Raw genomic sequence first — 20,264 nt, forward strand, 5'->3', positions numbered from 1 at the left:
AGCAGCCTGAGCCCGCTGCCGTCCCAGAGCAGCCCCAGCCTGAACCGCTGGAACCCATCTGGTCAGTTCCTCCAGCGCCGCCCTGACAATCAGCCAGGACTCCAGACCCTCGGGAACCCGCCTGGTCAGTTCCTCCAGTGCCGCCCTGGCAATCAGCCAGGACTCCAGACCCTCTGGAACCCGCCTGGTCAGTTCCGCCAGCACCGCCCTGGTATCGGTCAGGATCCCGGACTTGGCCCGCCAACCCTCCCCCTGATCCTTCTTCAGTCCACCTCCCTCCTGAGAGTTGTGTTTTTGTTTTTGGTTCATGCAGGGTTCCCACTCTTTCATGAACACCAGATTCAAGGACTTTCAAGGACTTTTTCAAGCACCGTTTATTTTATATCAAGCACCTATCAAATTCACATTACATATGGAGTGTCATGAAAGACCTCTTACAGTACTTAACATTTTAATCATACTATTGCATATGCGCCCATTTTAACCCGGAAGAGGAACAGAATCATTTGTACGTTAATTTTGGAAATATATATTTGCAGCTTTCTTATCCCTAAATGTTAATAATTATTCCATACTAGTTTTGGTTTTCATTTTTTATGAATCATTACTTCAGTAAAAACATTATAATATAGAGAGAATATTGTAAAAATACATTTTGCAATTGAGTGAAAAAAAAGGATTATATGGATCGTAAATGTGGCTTTAAGTCAGAATATATACAATATATTATAGTTCACGAGTTCACATATCCATATAATTAAATACAGTAAAGTTATGCGTATTTGGCGTGCTGTCCGGGGAGAGGGCTCCGAGCTTGAAATTTTGGCCCAAACCCAGAGTACTCCCCTCGGTGTGGTAAAAGTAGATAGAACTATAAGTGAGGAGATGGGGTGGAGGAGGGATGCTGATAAACTCTCAGATGAACAGAGGTAAGTCTGCTGTATTTATACCTCTAGTCATTGGTTGAGTTGAGTAAAACTGAATGCTCTCCACCTGTGCTAATTAGGTTAATCTGAACTTGCTCCTCCCGAACTTTGTTAAGAAAACATCATATATAAGCTTGCAATTCTGAGAGAAAAAAAAATCAGAATTGTAATTTATATATCACAATTCTTATGAGTTTCTTGTTAAAGCTACTGTAATTGAAAAAAAAAATGAAATTGAAAAGAAATTGGAAAAAAAGGAAATTCTGTCATTATTTACTTACCATAAGAGTTGTTTAAAACCCAAATACATTTCTTCTGTTGAACATCCGAGTTTTTTTTTGAAGAATGTGGGTAACCAAACAGCTGGTCCCCAGTGAGTTCCATAGTAGGAAAGAAAATACTATGGATGTCAATGGGTAGTAGGAAATGTTTGGTTACCCACGTTCTTCAAAATGTGTTCTTTTGTGTTCAGCACAAGACAAATGAATACAGGTTTGGATCAACTTTAGAGTGACAGAATTTTCATTTTTTCACAAGTCGCAGCATTTGTTGTCTGTCCCTTTAAGGCTCTTGCGCGCATTTAATATATTGACACGGATTCGATTTTCTCTCAACTGCTGAACTTTACACTTAACCGATGGTGTAGTGTAAACCTTGTGTGTATTGACTGTATTAGCAGAATAAGATGCGAATGATAACTTTGTCCAGCAAATGCAGTGTTTGACAGGGTTTTAGAGTGTGCGCGCTTCGGCTCAGAGAAGCCTGTGTTAGACGAGCACGCAGATAAAATGTTTCACTGGCAAGGCTTTAAAACGCATGCAAATAATAAACTTTTGTGATTGTGAATAACTGCAGTGTTCCGTGAGTATAACTCTATCGCTGTTTTAACATGTGATGTGAATGTATGTCGCTTTGTACTGCACAGTATGTTGAGACAGAGGCGCCAGGACTGCAACTAACTGACAGAAAGCGATATAGCACGATACAATATTTCTTCAAAAGCAGATCATGGAGACCTTTTAATCGTCCACGATCAAAATCGCACACACCTATAAGAATGTTCATTTCGGACACAACAAGTGTCACAGCTCAAATGTCCAAGCCCTGCCTAATAACAAGTAAGGGAAAGTACCGCAATGGAAAACACTCGGAAACTGATTGTAAAATAATATTCCAAAACAAATATACTAGGACTAAGAGGGGCATCTTATAATAAATTTTCACAAAATTTGTTTCAAATTTAATTCAAGCACTTTCAAGGACCAATATTGTTTTCAAGTACTTTCCAGGCCTTGAATTCATGTGTCTGAAATCCAAGTACTTTCAAGTACTTTCAAGAAGCGTGGGAACCCTGTTCATGGAGCGTCTGGTAGCCGCTCCGTAAGGAGGGGGTACTGTCATGATCACAAATTGGAGTGCCCAAGTTTAGCCATCAGAGGGCACTCCAACATGGACTTTTGTTCACCTTTGACTACATCACCCATAACTCACCTCCTGGACTCATTACCATCGATTCATTGCACTCAGCTGTTTTGTGTTTGTTAATTAGTGTCTGTCTATTTATACTCAGTTGGTTCTACCTTTGTTTGTGGTTTGTTGTTTTGTTACATGCACGTTATATTCCTGGCTTTTTGTTTGTGGACTGATTACGTGGAGTTTGACCCTTGCCTGTCTTTGGATTTACGTTTTTGGACTTACCAATAAATGCCGCAACTGGATCCTAACATCTTGTTTTTGTGTGCCACTGTGACAGGTTGACACATTGTATACTGCTGTAACCCGTAATGACAACATTTGTGTGAGTTTTTGATGTTCCAGCAAACAGTTGTGACAACTGAACTTACAATTTAGAGAAAAATAAGAGAAATGTGCCAAAGCAATTGAGGAAAAACTGTAATAGTTTGAGGAAAAAAAATTTTTTTTGATGAGCTCTTGAGATTAGGACTATGAATTTTGATAATATACCATTTAGTAATATCAAAGCGAAAAAGTAAATCTTTATATATATATATATATATATATATATATATATATATATATATATATATATATATATATATATATATATATATATATATATATATATATATATATATATCAAAATGTATAGATACTATGTCAAGAAGTTCAGCATTAGGTTATCTAATTTTTCTCAAAAATGTTTTGACATATTTCACAATTTCTGTGGGCTGAGCTTCAGTGAAGTTTCATCAGAAATGGAAATCCATCAGGCGTGACATTGTACAGAATGTCAACCGGCAAATGCTACTCCCAAGAAAAACATAAAACTGAAGATACTGCGATATTTGCAGTCTTGTATCGACGTCATCACAGGTTTTACAGGTTTTTATTATTATTATTATTATAAAAATAATTTGAGACTTTTTGTTCTAGGAATATTTTTCCAAATCCTTAAAAACAGTTTGATTTATTAATTTACTAACAATAAAGGAAAACCTTACAGAGTAAATAACATTCACAATGCATTTACATATATATATTTAAATTCAACACATTACAACACAGCAAACATTGCTTCAGCCATAGTAAAGAAGGAAAAATGAATAACAAAATCAAGTATTACAACACAATGTAAATAGATATAAATAAAAAAATACAATTGAACAAATACAAATTTGTAGAAAACTGAAAATGTTATGGCAACCTTTTAGAGAAGGTGATTTATCGTTAATACAAGACATTAAAATATTTTTACAAATAGTTAACAAGTTAAAAAGTCATCTGGCATTTTAATTGGAAATTAATCTATAAGGAATATGCAACTAAATTCAACAACAACTTTGGACCAAGAGGCTTTAATTATATGGCAGTCCCATAAACAACATGTATAATCCCCTGTACCTTGCTTTTGAAGAAGAGTGGAGAATTAACTGAATTAATAAGGGTTGATATCCAATCTGTACAAGATCTTTAGGCGAATCACTCTTGTCCTATTGCATAGAGAGAGTCCAAACCTTCTCCCATTCCTCTCCTGAATTGTCCACTCAAAGGTCCCTCTCCCACTCAAATCTGTGATTCAATGTTTTAACTCTACCATAAAAGCATAAAGTTTCCTAAAAATAAGAGATCTTCTTGACAATAAGTAGTTAGAGGTAAGTGTCAAGCTAATTTGAAGAGTCTCAAAGTTGTAAGAAAACCATCCTGAAATCCCGAACTCACCTTTATGGTGCGTTCCCAATGGGATATCGTGTATCAACCAGCATAAAAATGTGCGACAAAGGCGCTTCATTCATTGATTGTCTCAATAAGATGATGCAAAAGTGGGTTAAAAAAAGTTTTTTTGACCCCTACGCCCTTCATCCCTTCAAAGCTCTCATTCCGGAGGGTGAACTCTTTGAAGGGATTAGGGCATAGAGATGAGCCCTTCTGATTGGAACGCAGGGAGTATCTCCTTTAAAATATCTCACATATACACTGATCAGGCATAACATTGACCACCTTCCTAATTCATAGTTTTCATGTGACGCTGAGGGGAATGCCCACCTGGAGGGCAAAATATAGTGCTTATATAGTGCTTTTACAATGCGGATTGTGTCAGAGCAGCTTTACATTGATAACTGGTACATAATTTTTGCTGTACAGCAGCTCTTAAATAATAGTGTCAATGCAGGCAGATCAAAGCACTGTTGAATAAATGTCAAGAATACTGTTGAATATCAAATGTCAAGTCAAATGTCAAGTGTCCCCAACTAAGCAAGCCAAAGGCGACAGCGGCAAGGAACCCAAACTCCAACAGGTGACATCAGGTGGCAAATAGGTGTTAAAATGGAGAAAAAAAACCTTGGGAGAAACCAGGCTTAGTCGAGGGGCCAGTTCTCCTCTGGCGAACCTGTTACGATTCAGGTAGCTATCACAAGTCCAATGGGATTGCAACATTCAAAGTATTTATTTCAGTTCCATCCAGTTGAGGATCATATTCATCACGCTGGTATGGACGGTTTTTTGAGGAACTGTGGCACTGGCTGTCGTGTTGATGAGGCCTTCACAATGGATGATCTAGTTGACTCAATCTCTGCTGATACTTCAGGGCTGCGTTGTGGTCGTGTCAAGGCGCAAGTCCTCGGTCTCACCTGGATACGGCCCGGATCCGGCTGACTACGGTAAAACTCGGGATAAACAGAAAGACTAATATTAGCGTAGATGCCATTCTTCTTCTGATGTAACAAGTACATCATTTTTAAGATGGAAGAATGCGGTTTTACAGATGCTAGTATCATGGCCTTCAAATGAAAGATTGGTATCAAAGAGCACACCCAGGTTCCTAACTGACGACGAAGACTTAACAGAGCAGCCATCAAGTGTTAGACAGTATTCTAAGACTAGGTTATTACGTGAAGTAGTTTTCGGTCCAAAAATTAGAATCTCTGTTTTTTCTGAATTTATTAGTAGGAAATTACTGGTCATCCAATTTTTTATATCAGCTATACATTGTTACTTTAGTGAATTGTTAAGTTTCGTCAGGGCGTGAAGAAATACAGAGCTGAGTATCATCAGCGTAACAATGAAAACTAATGCCATGCTTCCTAATGATATCTCCCAAGGGTAGCATGTACATAGTGAAAAGCAACGGTCCTAGTACTGAGCCTTGCGGTACTCCATATTTAACTTGTAATCGATATGACATGTCTTCGTTTACTACTACAAACTGATAACGGTCAGATAAGTATGATTTGAATCATGACAATGCAATTCCACTAATGCCAACATAGTTTTCGAGTCTATTTAGAAGAATATTGTGATCAATAGTGTCAAATGCAGCACTAAGATCCAGTAACACTAATAGAGAGATACAACAGTACTGCAGAACAGTGCTGCAATCTAAAATTAAGGAAAGTTATATATCTACCTCAGATTTAACATTTGAACTGCACATTAGCATTGGAGAATAACGTTATAATCTCATTCACTGTAGAGAAAGCTGCTTACATGTAGGCTACACAGGGAAAGTAACAGTGTCACAGAGACGAACTCCGTGATTCCTTCCTCTGGCCATCGGAGGGCGCCCTCTCCTGAATACTAGCACACATTCACACGCACTACATTTCCCATCAGCCCCGTACCTTGGACTAATCACAACACCCAGCTGCCGTGCATTTACTGGACTATTTAAGCCACACTCTACCTCACAGCCATTGCGAGGTCTTGTATTGCCACGGTGTACATTTCTGAGCATTTTCTATTTGCCTGCCTGTTGCTGAACCTGTTTGATTCCCGTTTACGATTCTCTGCTGCCTACCCTTTGGACTGTGTATTGTTTACCTGGACTGTGATGGATATCCGACTGCCCTGATTCTCTGCCTGTACCATGACCACGATTCTGCCTGACCCTTGTTACACCTGTTTGCCCCTGTCTGTTTGTACCACGCTTTCTGTTAATAAAAGCTTGCTGATGGATCCCAACTCGAGTGATGATTCGTTACAAACAGTAAAGACATTGAATTAAATGCTACATAGTGTCCTGATAATTATCACACATGCACTTGCTCCATTAATGTAAATCTGTTTTTGAGCGATTTTGTGAATAAAATGAATGACTTGCTCTCAGGCCCGCTGCCAGAGGACATCCCTGTGCCCCTCTCCGGACAGAGGGAGACAGACTTGATACTAGCGTGTAATTTTCTCACTCAAACAAACCACTACCTGCTCCTGCTTCTGATTGTTTTTAGAGAGAAAAACTACCCATAACTGCTCTTCTAGGATCTGTTTTCTTCATAATAATAACAACATATTATTAGAGTTGGCAAATAATCCAGTACGTATCTGTGTTTGCGCTCTAAAGAGCACCAAATCATTTAACTAGAGTGGCCACGGATTGACAGTAGCCGTGTTGTAGCCGTAATGCGCTGCAGACATACACAGTGTAAATAAGGGGTCACACCACAAGCATGAGTGGCGCGTGAGCAGCGTGTATATTTTTTCGGTGTGCATGTTAACCAATGGATGCATTCACAGCAGGAGCAGTGCGTGAGCGTCAAGCTGGAGCGTCACGTAAAATACTCACGCGTCTGCAGTGACAATGTAGTTATGCTGACGCGCCGCTCAAGCTTGCGATGTGAAACGGGCGTAACAGCAGATTGGAGGTTATGAATCAGCACTCTACTGCTTTTCCGGCAGTTCCCGGATGTGAAATGTTGAATCTTATGTTGAATTTAAACCACTGAATTTGTGGAAGCGAATTAGTAAAGTGAAATAAAATGGACCGAAAATTGCCTGTTGAATATTATATTTTGGAAGTGAAATCTGAAAGGTGAATATGGACTATAATGTTTGGAATTAAAATATTCACAGCTTAAATATACAACTATGTTGAATTGCAGCCCATAAAAATGCAAGCACTGAAAATACAATGCATTAAAATGCAAGCACAGTTTTTCAAGTAGTGCAATTCAACAAGCTTTTTGTTTCAAAAACATTTGGCATTATTTTACTTCCATAGTTTTAGAGTTTTTAAGGTAATGAGACATCTTGTATATTATTAACTGCTGCTTTTTCAAAACTAAAAAAAATAATAATAATACCAAAGTGGGAAAAAATACAAAATCCATCAACATAAATAAGGAGAGAATTAAATAACTTTGATTTAGTGACATTAAATTTACTTTAATTTTTTTTATTTATTTTTTTATTGTTTTCCCTTTTGAAACGTGTATGTTGATACACTTACTGATTATTGAAAGGTTAAAAGACATGAATGGTACATGAGTGTCACACGCTGCAATGAAGAATGAATCACTCTTTTGTACATTTTTTGTACAAACATAATTTCTTCTGTGTTGGCGTTTCTTTTCTTTTCTTTCTTTCAGTTCTCTTTCGCAGCTCGTTGTTGCAAGTAGCTTACCTGCGGGTGAAATGTTGAAATAATTGGCTAATGATGCGTCTGAGAAAAACACCCCAGGTATAGAGCACTGCATGAGAATGGGCAGTTAAATATTTCTGTAGAATGCAGGCTGCCTGAATATATCATGTGAACATGTCTTGGGAAACAACAAATCTCATATTGGACAGGTCTGCCATGGTGTTCCTCAGGGATCTGTCCTGGGTCCCATATTGTTTATATGCTTCCTTTGGGGCAAATCATTAGGAAATATGGTTTGAGGAATCACTTTTATGCTGATGATACCCAAATTTACATCAGCTCCAAGTTTGATCCTACTGTCACCTCTACAATTCTCTCAGAGTGTGTGCAGGAAATAAAAAAGTGTGTGCACCATCATTTTTAAATATTGAATTGTTCTAAGACAGAGGTTCTGCTTATTGGCACACCAACGGCTATTCACAAAGGTAGCAATTTTAATTTAGCCCTATGGTTGTTTTTTCCCAGTCAGCCATATTGTTATTTCTTTTATTCTGTATTTTTTCAGAACAAAAACAATGATTACTATAAAGCGGGAGTAGTCAAATGACCCAAAGACACAAGATTTTAAATAGTTATACATTCGAGTGTCGCATAAGCAAAAGTCTGTTTTCTTTAAAACTTTTACGCTTTAAAACCAGCATTATTTCTGTGATTGAGGAGTGATTAGTAATGTAGCCGGTTTCCTCACACGAGTAAAAACTCTTTGAATGTGTTTGTTACAAACACATCATTTTCCAGCCTGGTCTCATTGTTAATACATAGGTAATTAATGCAAAACTTTCAAAGACACAAAAAGTAAAATTTTGTATGTTTAGAAAGGTGCTGAAATGTACAATATTGACGTATTTATAGCACTAAAACATAAAAAGTGACACAATATACAGTTAGATATTCTTCTACTTCGTATGTGTAAATAGCTGTCCTAAAATCTTTGAAAAAGAGCCAATTAGCTATAAAGAATACAGAAATCCTCTCTCCTGGTCTATTGTGAAAGTCTATGTTGATTTGTAAATGACATTTTTTCCACTAGTCGATGACGCTGTTTACATTTTGTTGCTTTGTAAAGACTATTCTCTGAGCGTTGTCAAATGTGTTCACAGGAATGAATGAAGAACATGAACAAATACAGCAGAAAGAGAATTAAAGGATTAATCCACTTTCAAATAAAATTTTCCTGATAATTTACTCACCCCCATGTCATCCAAGATGTCCACGTCCTTCTCTCTTCAGTCGAAAAGAAATTAAGGTTTTTGATGAAAACATTCCAGGATTATTCTCCTTATAGTGGACTTCAGTGGCCTCCAAACGATTGAAGGTCAAAATTACAGTTTCAGTGCAGCTTCAAAGGGCTTATAACAACTATAATAAATGATACCAGACGAGGAATAAGGGTCTTATCTAGAGAAACCATCACTCATTTTCTAAAACGAATTAAAAATTATATACGTTTTAATCATAAATGCTCGTCTTGAACTAGCTCTTTTTCTTCTTCTTCTCTATCTGAATAGACACTGCTAATTGTATTACTGCCCTCCACAGGTCAAAGTTTGAACTAATTGTTATATTCTTGCACAAGCATATTGTATATGACAAACTTTGACCTGTGGAGGGCAGTAATTCACTTAGCAGTGTCTACACTGCTGGAATTCAAATAGAGAAGAAGAGAGCTAGTTCAAGATGAGCATTTATGGTTAAAAAGTATAAAATTAATTTTTTTTTTTTTTTAGAAAATGAGTGATGGTTTCTTATCTAGAGAAACCATCACTCATTTTCTAAAAAAAAAAAAAAAATTAATTTTATACATTTTAACCATAAATGCTCTTATTCATCGTCTGGTATCGTTTAAAGCCCTTTGAAGCTGCACTGAAACTGTAATTTTGACCTTCAACCGTTTGGGCTACATTGAAGTCCACTATAAGGAGAATAATCCTGGAATGTTTTCATCAAAAACCTTTATTTCTTTTCGACTGACGAAAGAAAGACATGAATATCTTAGATGACATGGGGGTCAGTAAATTATTAGGAAATTTTCATTTGAAAGTGAACTAATCCTTTAAAGAAATCTTCCATTTTGAAGAGGAAGATCATAAAATACTTTCAAAATTGACTAAATTAACCAAATTAATGCTTGATTTTGTGTATTGTATTGAAAGTCAAATGAAAATGTTTAAATATTTGAAAACACACAGCATTTTATGTTCTCTTTAGCGCTTAGTACTTTTTTTTAAAATAATACATGTGAGGACGCTGAGGCGGTGTTAGAATCCATGTGCAGTGTTTTATTACAATCCACAGCAAACAAATCCAAATCGACAGGCAAGGGGCATAAACGAAAGGCAGGCAGAAGTTCAAACACAATAAGGCAGTCCAATCCAAGCAACAGTACAAGGGGTAATCCAAAAGGCAGAAACAGAATCAAACAGGCAATGGTCATAACAAGATGGCAAACAATCAATGAAAGAAACGCTCGGTAAGGCAGGTGAAACTGGCAATACTTCGCAACTAAAGCCGAGTTCAGACTGCACGATTTTCAAAGTAGTCGGGTCACTGTTCTTTTCACACTGCATGACTATCTTGGCCAGCATTCAGTCGCTGCTGTGTTCACACTGCACGATGGATCGGCAATAGAAGGTTTCACACTGCATGACTTTACAATAGGAAGAATCGCCGACAACTCTGTCTGGCACGCAAACTACGTTTCACAACCAAAGATGTGACAAGGAAACAACGCGATATCACGCGTGCAAGACCGGAGTTATTATTATTATTATTAAAAACGGTAGCCCGCAAGAAGCTTGCAATACGAATTGCCTGTGCGCTGATTTGCAGTGAAAACAAGAAAAAGAAAAGAAGAATATGGAGGAGGAAACGGTTGGGGAGACTGTGGATTGTGTGTTCTGCAACGAGAGTTGGAGGTAAATAAATAACTTTTCAATGTGCTGCTGTTGCGGATGGTCAAGCAAATGTTTGTGCTTTGTTTCTGTTTGATATAATTGTAATGTTTATCTGAAACGAAGCCATGCTTGCTGATATTGTGGTCTATAACTCCTCCCCGAACCCCCGCTGCTCTGTATCTTGCTCTTTTCACACTGCAGGATTTTGAATCGCCGACAGGTCCAGATATTTAGCATGCCAAATATCTCACGGGTGTCGGCGACTCGTCGGCGATTCTCTCAGATCGCATCTTTGCTCATTCACACTGCGTGATTGTCACTCGCGTGAACGAGCACGGATTTGCCTGTGATTTCGGGCATTTGTCGGCGATTTCTCAAAAACTTGTCGGCGAGCCAAAATCGGGGCTAAAATCGTGCAGCCTGAACTCGGCTTATGTGATGGCCAAGCCATGCTTAAATGCCAGACAAACAGGATGTGAGCAGAGAAGCAGAGGGAGCAGCACACAGTCAGTACTCGGGAGAGGGCTCCCTCTGCTGGCGTGGCGTTACAATACCAAAGTGGGAAAAAAATACAAAATGCATCAACATAAATAAGTGGAGAATTAAATAACTTTGATTTTTTTTTTTTTTTTTTTTTTCCCTTTTGAAACGTGTATGTTGATACACTTACTGATTACTGAAAGGTTAAAAGACATGAATGGTACATGAGTGTCACACGCTGCAATGAAGAATGAATCACTGTTGAACTCTAAATTTTCTTAAAGGTGCCCTAGATTCCAAAATTGAATTTACCTCGGCATAATTGAATAACAAGAGTTCAGTACATGGAAATGACATACAGTGAGTCTCAAACACCATTGTTTCCTCCTTCTTATGTAAATCTCATTTGTTTAAACGACCTCTGAGGAACAGGCGAATTTCAACATAACACCGACTGTTACGTAACAGTCGGGATCATTAATATGTACGCCCCCAATATTTGCATATGCCAGCTCATGTTCAATGCATTAGACAAGGGCAACCAGTATTAACGTCTGGATCTGTGCACAGCTGAATCATCAGACTAGGTAAGCAAGCAAGAACAATAGCGTAAAATGGCAGATGGAGCAATAATAACTGACATGATCCATGATAACATGATATTTTTAGTGATATTTGTAAACTGTCTTTCTAAATGCAGACCTGCCAACATGACGCATTTTTACCTCAATGTACGCTGGTACGATTTGTCACTCTATACTACGCAAAAACCCGTTGACTCCTCTGTGCACACGTAGTACTCAAATCTAGCATAAGAAAGAGCTCGACCAATCATAGCGCTGGGTTCATTTCCCCAAATAGCAAGCGGGGATGATTGACAAATGCGTACGGCCTATCAATAAAAAGAGGCTGCAAATCGAAATCCCACTCGATCCTCCTTCCACTCCCGCATCTGACAGTGACTGAGTTCTCAAGAGAGGACAGTATACAGCAGTCACGGTACTTCTGACTCCTTAAGGTAAATGGGTATAAATTGCTCAAGTAATGTTGAACAACAAATCTATGTTATCTATGTCTAATGTAGGAAACAGGATGTTAGCTAAGTTTGAGTAGATTAAGTAGATACGTTTTGTTTTTCATAATTTACAGTTCAAGTTGCTTTGCCCCTACAATGACATGGTAGAGACTTGTTTGATTATTTGTAGTGCTGCCAGTGCAGCATGTTTATTTTATTTTGTTGTTTTGTTTTTGTTTTATGTAATGTTAATTCAAGTAAAGTTGGATACAACATAATTAGACTGTTCAGATCTGATGCCCTAGTGAACAATGAGTTTGTATAAATATATTGTTAATAAAACAACTTTCTCTGATATCCTGTCTGTAGTGTTGGTTCTTTTGTAGTTCATAGTCTGGTATTAACTTCTCATTTTAAACAGTAAATATCTTGCATATAATTAATGGATGGCTGTATGTTTTCTGTTGATGGCTTATAGACTTTCAACTGTTATCAACTGTTTTTCACTTTAATTGGATAGTCCTAAAATATATCTACAAATGCTTAGTTAAGAATGTCTACTAATGATCTTCTGAATGTAAACTTTAGACTAGTTGACAAGCAACAGATGCACAACCAATGTTTAGTTGACTATCAACAGATAATAAACTAGTGATCTTGATAAAAATGAAATGGTTAAATAATTATTCATTTGATGCATTTGAGACCCTTAAGTAAGGATGATATAATATGCTCTTGATCATATGTTGACATGACTGTAGACTTTCAACTGACAGACTGATTTTGAGTAGTTGGTAGACAACTTAGAGGATGGTAACACAATCTACAGAAAGTCAGCTGACTACTAGTTAACAACCTGTTGCAAAATAAATACTGACAGTCAGCATGCACTTTTTGTAAAATCTATAGATTAGAAATTAAAATGTGCCTTATAATCTACAGGCAGTTAGCTGAATGTACAGTGGGTACGGAAAGTATTCAGACCCCCTTCAATTTTTCACTCTTTGTTATATTGCAGCCATTTGCTAAAATCATTTAAGTTCATTTTTTTTCCCTCATTAATGTACACACAGCACCCCATATTGACAGAAAAACACAGAATTGTTGACATTTTTGCAGATTTATTAAAAAGAAAAACTGAAATATCGCATGGTCCTAAGTATTCAGACCCTTTGCTCAGTATTTAGTAGAAGCACCCTTTTGATCTAATACAGCCATGAGTCTTTTTGGGAAAGATGCAACAAGTTTTTCACACCTGGATGTGGGGATCCTCTGCCATTCCTCCTTGCAGATCCTCTCCAGTTCTGTCAGGTTGGATTGTAAACAATGGTGGACAGGCATTTTTAGTTTTCTCCAGTGATGCTCAATTGGGTTTAAGTCAGGGCTCTGGCTGGGCCATTCAAGAACAGTCATGGAGTTGTTGTGAAGCCACTCCTTCGTTATTTTAGCTGTGTGCTTAGGGTCATTGTCTTGTTGGAAGATAAACCTTCGGCCCAGTCTGAGGTCCTGAGCACTCTGGAGAAGGTTTTCGTCCAGGATATCCCTGTACTTGGCCGCATTCATCTTTCCCTTGATTGCAACCAGTCGTCCTGTCCCTGCAGCTGAAAAACACCCCCACAGCATGATGCTGCCACTACCATGCTTCACTGTTGGGACTGTATTGGACAGGTGATGAGCAGTGCCTGGTTTTCTCCACACATACCACTTAGAATTAAGGCCAAAAAGTTCTATCTTGGTCTCATCAGACCAGAGAATCTTATTTCTCACCATCTTGGAGTCCTTCAGGTGTTTTTTTAGCAAATTTCATGCAGGCTTTCATGTGTCTTGCACTGAGGAGAGGCTTCCGTCGGGCCACTCTGCCATAAAGCCCTGACTGGTGGAGGGCTGCAGTGATGGTTGACTTTCTACAACTTTCTCCCATCTCCCGACTTCATCTCTGGAGCTCAGCCACAGTGATCTTTGAGTTCTTTTTTACCTCTCTCACCAAGGCTCTTCTCCCCCGATAGCTCAGTTTGGCTGGACGGCAAGCTCTAGGAAGGGTTCTGGTCGTCCCAAACGTCTTCCATTTAAGGATTATGGAGGCCACTGTGCTCTTAGGAACCTTAAGTTCAGCAGAATTTTTTTTGTAACCTTGGCCAGATCTGTGCCTTGCCACAATTCTGTCTCTGAGCTCTTCAGGCAGTTCCTTTGACCTCATGATTCTCATTTGCTCTGACATGCACTGTGAGCTGTAAGGTCTTATATAGACAGGTGTGTGGCTTTCCTAATCAAGTCCAATCAGTATAATCAAACACAGCTGGACTCAAATGAAGGTGTAGAACCATCTCAAGGATGATCAGAAGAAATGGACAGCACCTGAGTTAAATATATGAGTGTCACAGCAAAGGGTCTGAATACTTAGGACAATGTAATATTTCAGTTTTTCTTTTTTAATAAATCTGCAAAAATGTCAACAATTCTGTGTTTTTCTTTCAATATGGGGTGCTGTGTGTACATTAATGAGGGAAAAAAATGAACTTAAATGATTTTAGCAAATGGCTGCAATATAACAAAGAGTGAAAATTTTAAGGGGGTCTGAATACTTTCCGTACCCACTGTATGTATAATATATATATATATATATATATATATATATATATATATATATATATATATATATATATATATATATATATTATCTACGGTGGCGCATTGCTGCCTCACACATAATATTTTTTCCACTCAATTATGTCGGAAAAACGACATATTTTTCTCGTTAAAACGACATCTTTAATGTCTTTAAAACGTCTTTAAAACGACATCTCTAATAACGAGATATGTCATTAAAACAACATATTTTGTAGGCCTACATGACGTGTACATATAGGCTACCTTATCTGATCTATAATAGAGAATTTATATAGCCTACATCAGTGCCTTTATCACACTTCCACACTCAAAAAGCAGAAGCAAATATAGTGTAAATACCTTTCGATGCCTGCATCGATGGCAATGCCCATATAATGTAAAAACACAATTTTTCTAATAGCCTAATAAAGCACAATTTTATCATTTAGCATTCCTTTTTTAATGGAAAATAACCTGATCGCACCTGATTATGTCACATGCACCAAGTCAGAATTAAGTTTTTGTGAGAAAAAAATCTCAGATAGGTTTAATTCTCATTGGTGTTTCAGTCACATTTTATTATAGGCCTACATTCAAAAATAATGTAGATAAAATAGCCTACCGGTAAACAGGCCTGGCACTACGGATAGGCCACAACAATAATGCTATATTGTCATAGACCTATTTATCAAAATAAAACTGATAAATCAAAGTGGAGACAAATGCCTACCTCAAAAAAGGTCTACATTACTTTTCCAACATGTGTGTCATTATTCTTAAAAGTAGCCTAATGTAAATTATGTTTGCAGCCGTTTATTGACCTCGATGAGTCTGAGACTCCAGGTCAGAGATTGTGTCTCAAATGGCATTAAATGATTAGTTCACTTTCAAATGAAAATTTCCTGATAAAACGGTTGAAGGTCAAAATTACAGTTTCAGTGCAGCTTCAAAGCGTTCTACACGATCCCAGACGAGGAATAGAGTCTTATCTAGAGAAACCATCGCTCATTTTCTAAAAGAAATTTAAAATTATATACGTTTTAACCATAAATGCTCGTCCTAACTATCTCTCTTCTTCTTCTCTATTTGAATTCCAGCAGTGTAGACACTGCTAACTGTATTTCTGCCCTCTGTTATATACTTGCACTAGCATATTGTATATGACAATTTAGTTCAAACTTTAACCTGAGAAGGCTACATTTTGTTATAATATTCATTCAAGTTAATTTTACTGCACAAATGCAGTTAAATAAAATAAGTGTTTAAAAGATTACATGTATTGGAAAAAATATTAAAAAGAAAATGTTAGCCACATATTGCCAATCGAGAGAAATACAGCCTAAAATAGCCTAAAGTTTGTCGATATTCTTAATGAATATTCATGAATATTAGCTGGTTATTTAGAATGATTAGAAATAAAATCAATAGGGATTGACTTAATGTAGGCCTATGTATTGTTCATGTATACAAACAGTTATTAAATAGATATCGGCCTAACCTTTTTAAATCCCTCATTTGGGGCTGAGCCCCCCTAATATTGAAATAATTGACCCTGCTCCAAACATGTTTTTGCGCATGTGAAGGATGCTGTTTTGGAACATGAAAGCATTGTTTAACAACATAATAGGCGTAAATATATTTTAACGTCCAAGTGCTAATAGAAACAATTGGATTTGAGCTGAATGAGAATGCAACAGTTTCGGTTTAAATACATTTTTTAGGCTTTTAAATAAATATTGTTTGTAATGAATGCCACTATAATTTGTTAATGATAATTTTATACTTTTTATAACCTTTTTTTTAGTCTTGTTTTGTATTGAATACCATTAAGGATTTGTTGTGGAAATAACCTAATAGCATATACATGTTTATAGCTTAATGCTTGTGTAATGTATAGCTTAAGACAGTGACATAAAAGACCAAACTCAGTAAACATCATACTAATAAACCATACTATGTACAGCAAAGCAGATGAGCCCAGAATATGAATGCAATTCGTTTAATTAGCCTACGTTAATTGTTTTTCTCTTATAGAAAACAGTTATAAAGAAAAAGCTTAACGTCGCTTAATATACCCTACTAAGTGATAGGCTGTTAAAAGATCAAATTCTGGATGAACAAATTTTTCTGTGTAGTATGCTTTATTAGTACAGCATTTAATATGGGCTACACATTTATCTGGATATCACTCATTGTTTCTACCTTTTATACATTGTTTAAATTAATATGTATATGTAAACTATAGCCTATACATTTCTGAAATTACATAACTTGTACAGTCACTTTTGATAACAGATTACTCCAAATTGTAATGTTGACATGCATTTCCTATGAAGCTGCTTTAAAACTATAGGCCTATGTATTGTGAAAAGCGCTATACAAATAAATGTGAATTGAATTGATAAACTGATCTAGGCTATAGGAGCTCATTTATAGATCAGATAAAGGTATTTTTCGACACGTCACGTACAAAAGATGTCGTTTTAACGATATATCTCATTTTTACGAGAAAAGATGTCGTTTTAACAACATATCTCGTTTTTACGAGAAAAGATTTCGTTTTAATGACATCTCGTTTTTACGACATAATTGAGTGGAAAAAATATTATGTATGTGGCAGCAATGCGTCACCGTAATTATCACATTAAAATATGTCTTATATTGTAATAATACATACTATTGTTCTGTATAAATAAAAACCATTTAATAACCATTTATAATAATTCATATATTATATAATATATTAAATGTATTAATAGAATTGTTATTATTAAAGTACCTGCGAAAAGTTTTTTAAACCAAGAAAATTACTTTCTGCTCTTGACTGAAAAAGTTTTAACTTTTAGATTAAGTTTTAAATTTTAGCATTAATCTTTATTTAATTTTTGCAATGAAGACTATCCAGTGTTATTTTATATTATCTACTTACCTGATTTAAAACCAACTTAACCTGAAAAACTTAGTTTCATAGTTTTTATGACTGTAAGTCATTCTCTTAAAATGCTACTGAAGTTAGAAATGTGTGTAGAAACGAATGTAACTTTAGAGATGGCCCCTACATTTGCGAATCTCAAACGTTCAACGTCAAGCCAACTTTATGGCCAGTATTACACTCAGAAGCGCTTACTTTTATATTCTGAATGCATCTGCTTGCCTGTAGCCTATAGTATAGCTTACATCAGCAATAAGGTGTGTGTTTGGTCTTTTACATCACTGTACTAGTCCATTACGCTACATTAAGTGTTTTATATGTCCCCACAACAGGGAATCCTGGAGTGTGACATATGAGGGAAACTCCAGTACTGCAGCACAGCGCCACGATATAAAGCAATATATAGCTTCCTCGATGTTGGGGACGGGAATAACTAGTGGTGTAATGGTACACAAAACCCACGGTTCGGTACGTACCTCAGTTTGGTACAGCAGGTGGGGAGAAAACTAAACATAAAACTGGTCCTTTTTATGTTAAACAGTAATTTACTGAACAAATTATGTCTGTTTTTAAATATATTAAATTATTTTTTTTTCTCAAGGATAAAAAAATTCTCTCTGCTAATGCTATAAACTATGAAGGGAACCCTTACTTGAACATTTGGCTACTATAATATTAAAGGTTAACAACAGAGCAAAACTATTAGTCTTAATTAAATCGCTATTTATTTTTAGATATAATAATCAACACTCAAATACCAAATTGTGTGCAAACCTGTAAACTGGACATAAGGCAGTTCCCTTTCGAAAGGGAACTTCTACTCTGCGTTTGCCATAAACGCTTTGGGGAAAGTCACGTGACTCAGGTGTCGAAAGCACTATCCCAGCAGTTCCCAAACTTTTTTTCCTGCGCACCCCCAATCCCAACTTCAAAAAAAAAAAAAAAAATGCAACAAAGCTTTGTTTTATCGGCATATAAGGACTCATGTTTAATCATACACAAATAACCAGAACACGCATGACAAAAACATTAAGAGGATGAGTGAGGCTCAGTAACAGAAAGCACGGTTATTTTCAGCTGCGTAAAAGAAACATTGCAGCAATAGGCAAGGCCTATTAAATGACCGTGGAGCTAGCATCATTATCATCATAACACAATGGTTATGGAAATTAGAACGACAGTTACAAGTTACAAACGATCCACAACATTAAACAGAATAAGCTCCGAAGTAGATGAAATAAATAAAAACGAGGATCAATCTGAAACTTTTCAAGTACAGCAATAAAATTAGCCTACACACGATCCACAACATAATTAAGTAACAAAGAGCATAGGCTCAAACATAAAATAAATTAAAAGAGGATCCATCTGGAACTTTTCAAGTGCAGCGCAAAAGTCGCTCAGCCTGCAGCAAGAGAGAGAGAGAGAGAGAGGGAGGGGGTGGGAGACGGGGAGGAGGATGTGTTAGTATTCTCCGTAGGCCTATATGTGTAGCAATAATATCAAATACCCATATTAATGTGACGGGTGGGCTTGCATCTTGGCACAAAGCTCTCCGAAGTTTGGCGCAATGGAAGACAGTTTAAGCCTCAATTCGTTCTCAACATCATCCAGTCTTTGCCGATATTTAGTTTTAACTGCTGCCATAGCAGAGAAACCAGCCTCGCAGAGATAAGTTGTGGCAAAGGGCATCAAAACTCTCAAGGCTTTCTTTGCCAAGACTGTGTATGATGTCAGTGACTCGGTCCAAAAATCCACAAGTGGCTTTTGTTTGAACTGTAACTGCAGTGCTCCATCAGATGACAGCTCGATCAGCTGCTCCTGCTTGTGAAATGACAGCTGTGGGATGGGCAGGGAAACTTCAAATGGATTGCGAATCCAAGCGCGAGATGTGTCCATAGGTGGGAAGTGTTTCCGTAGATGCTCGGCGAGTTGGTTGAGGTGTTCAATTATGAGACTTTTTACATGCTCACCCAGGTCCACGTCATTTTCCCCCAAGAACTCGTGAAGCGTAGGGAAACACAGGTGTGTGTTCCCACTCACACAACTCACCCAGAACCGTAGCCTCTTTATCATGGCCTCAATCCTGTCTTGTGTATTGAACACAGTTACACTGACTCCCTGCAGACTTAGATTGAGTTCATTCAGAGCTGAGAAGATGTCCGCTAGATAGGCGAGCCTTTTCAGAAAATCTTCGTCATGCATACTGGAGGCCAAATGAAACGGATTCTCCTCAAAAAACTGCTGCAATTCGTGCCGGAGTTCAAAGAGCCTTGTCAGCACTTTGCCGCGGGACAGCCAACGCACCTCTGTGTGCAGCAGCAGTGATTTGTGTTCACTGCCCATCTCATTACATAACAGTGTGAATATTCGTGAATTTAGCGGACAAGCTTTAATGAAGTTCACCAGTTTGACTGTGTCGTTCAGCACTGCAAGTAGATCAGCTGGCATGTTTTTGGCTGCGAGGGCCTCTCTGTGAATACTGCAGTGTAACCAGCTGATGGATGGGCAGACTTTTCCTATGAAAACGCTC

At 37.3% G+C, this 20,264-nt stretch overlaps 1 protein-coding gene across 1 annotated transcript; it reads right to left on the reverse strand.

Annotated features, from left to right (window-relative positions):
* Nucleotides 1-18,180: 18,180 nt before the first annotated feature.
* LOC125244800 (zinc finger BED domain-containing protein 5-like) lies at nucleotides 18,181-20,182 on the reverse strand. The gene is made up of 2 exons (XM_048155054.1): nucleotides 19,242-20,182; nucleotides 18,181-19,136 (listed from the first exon to the last, which is right to left on the reverse strand). Exon 1 carries the CDS (start codon nucleotides 20,180-20,182, stop codon nucleotides 19,247-19,249), a length of 936 nt encoding a protein of 311 aa, XP_048011011.1. The 3' UTR covers nucleotides 18,181-19,136; nucleotides 19,242-19,246.
* Nucleotides 20,183-20,264: the final 82 nt, after the last annotated feature.

This window comes from Megalobrama amblycephala, linkage group LG14 (assembly GCF_018812025.1).
Source record: "Megalobrama amblycephala isolate DHTTF-2021 linkage group LG14, ASM1881202v1, whole genome shotgun sequence".
Lineage (NCBI taxonomy): Eukaryota > Metazoa > Chordata > Actinopteri > Cypriniformes > Xenocyprididae > Megalobrama > Megalobrama amblycephala.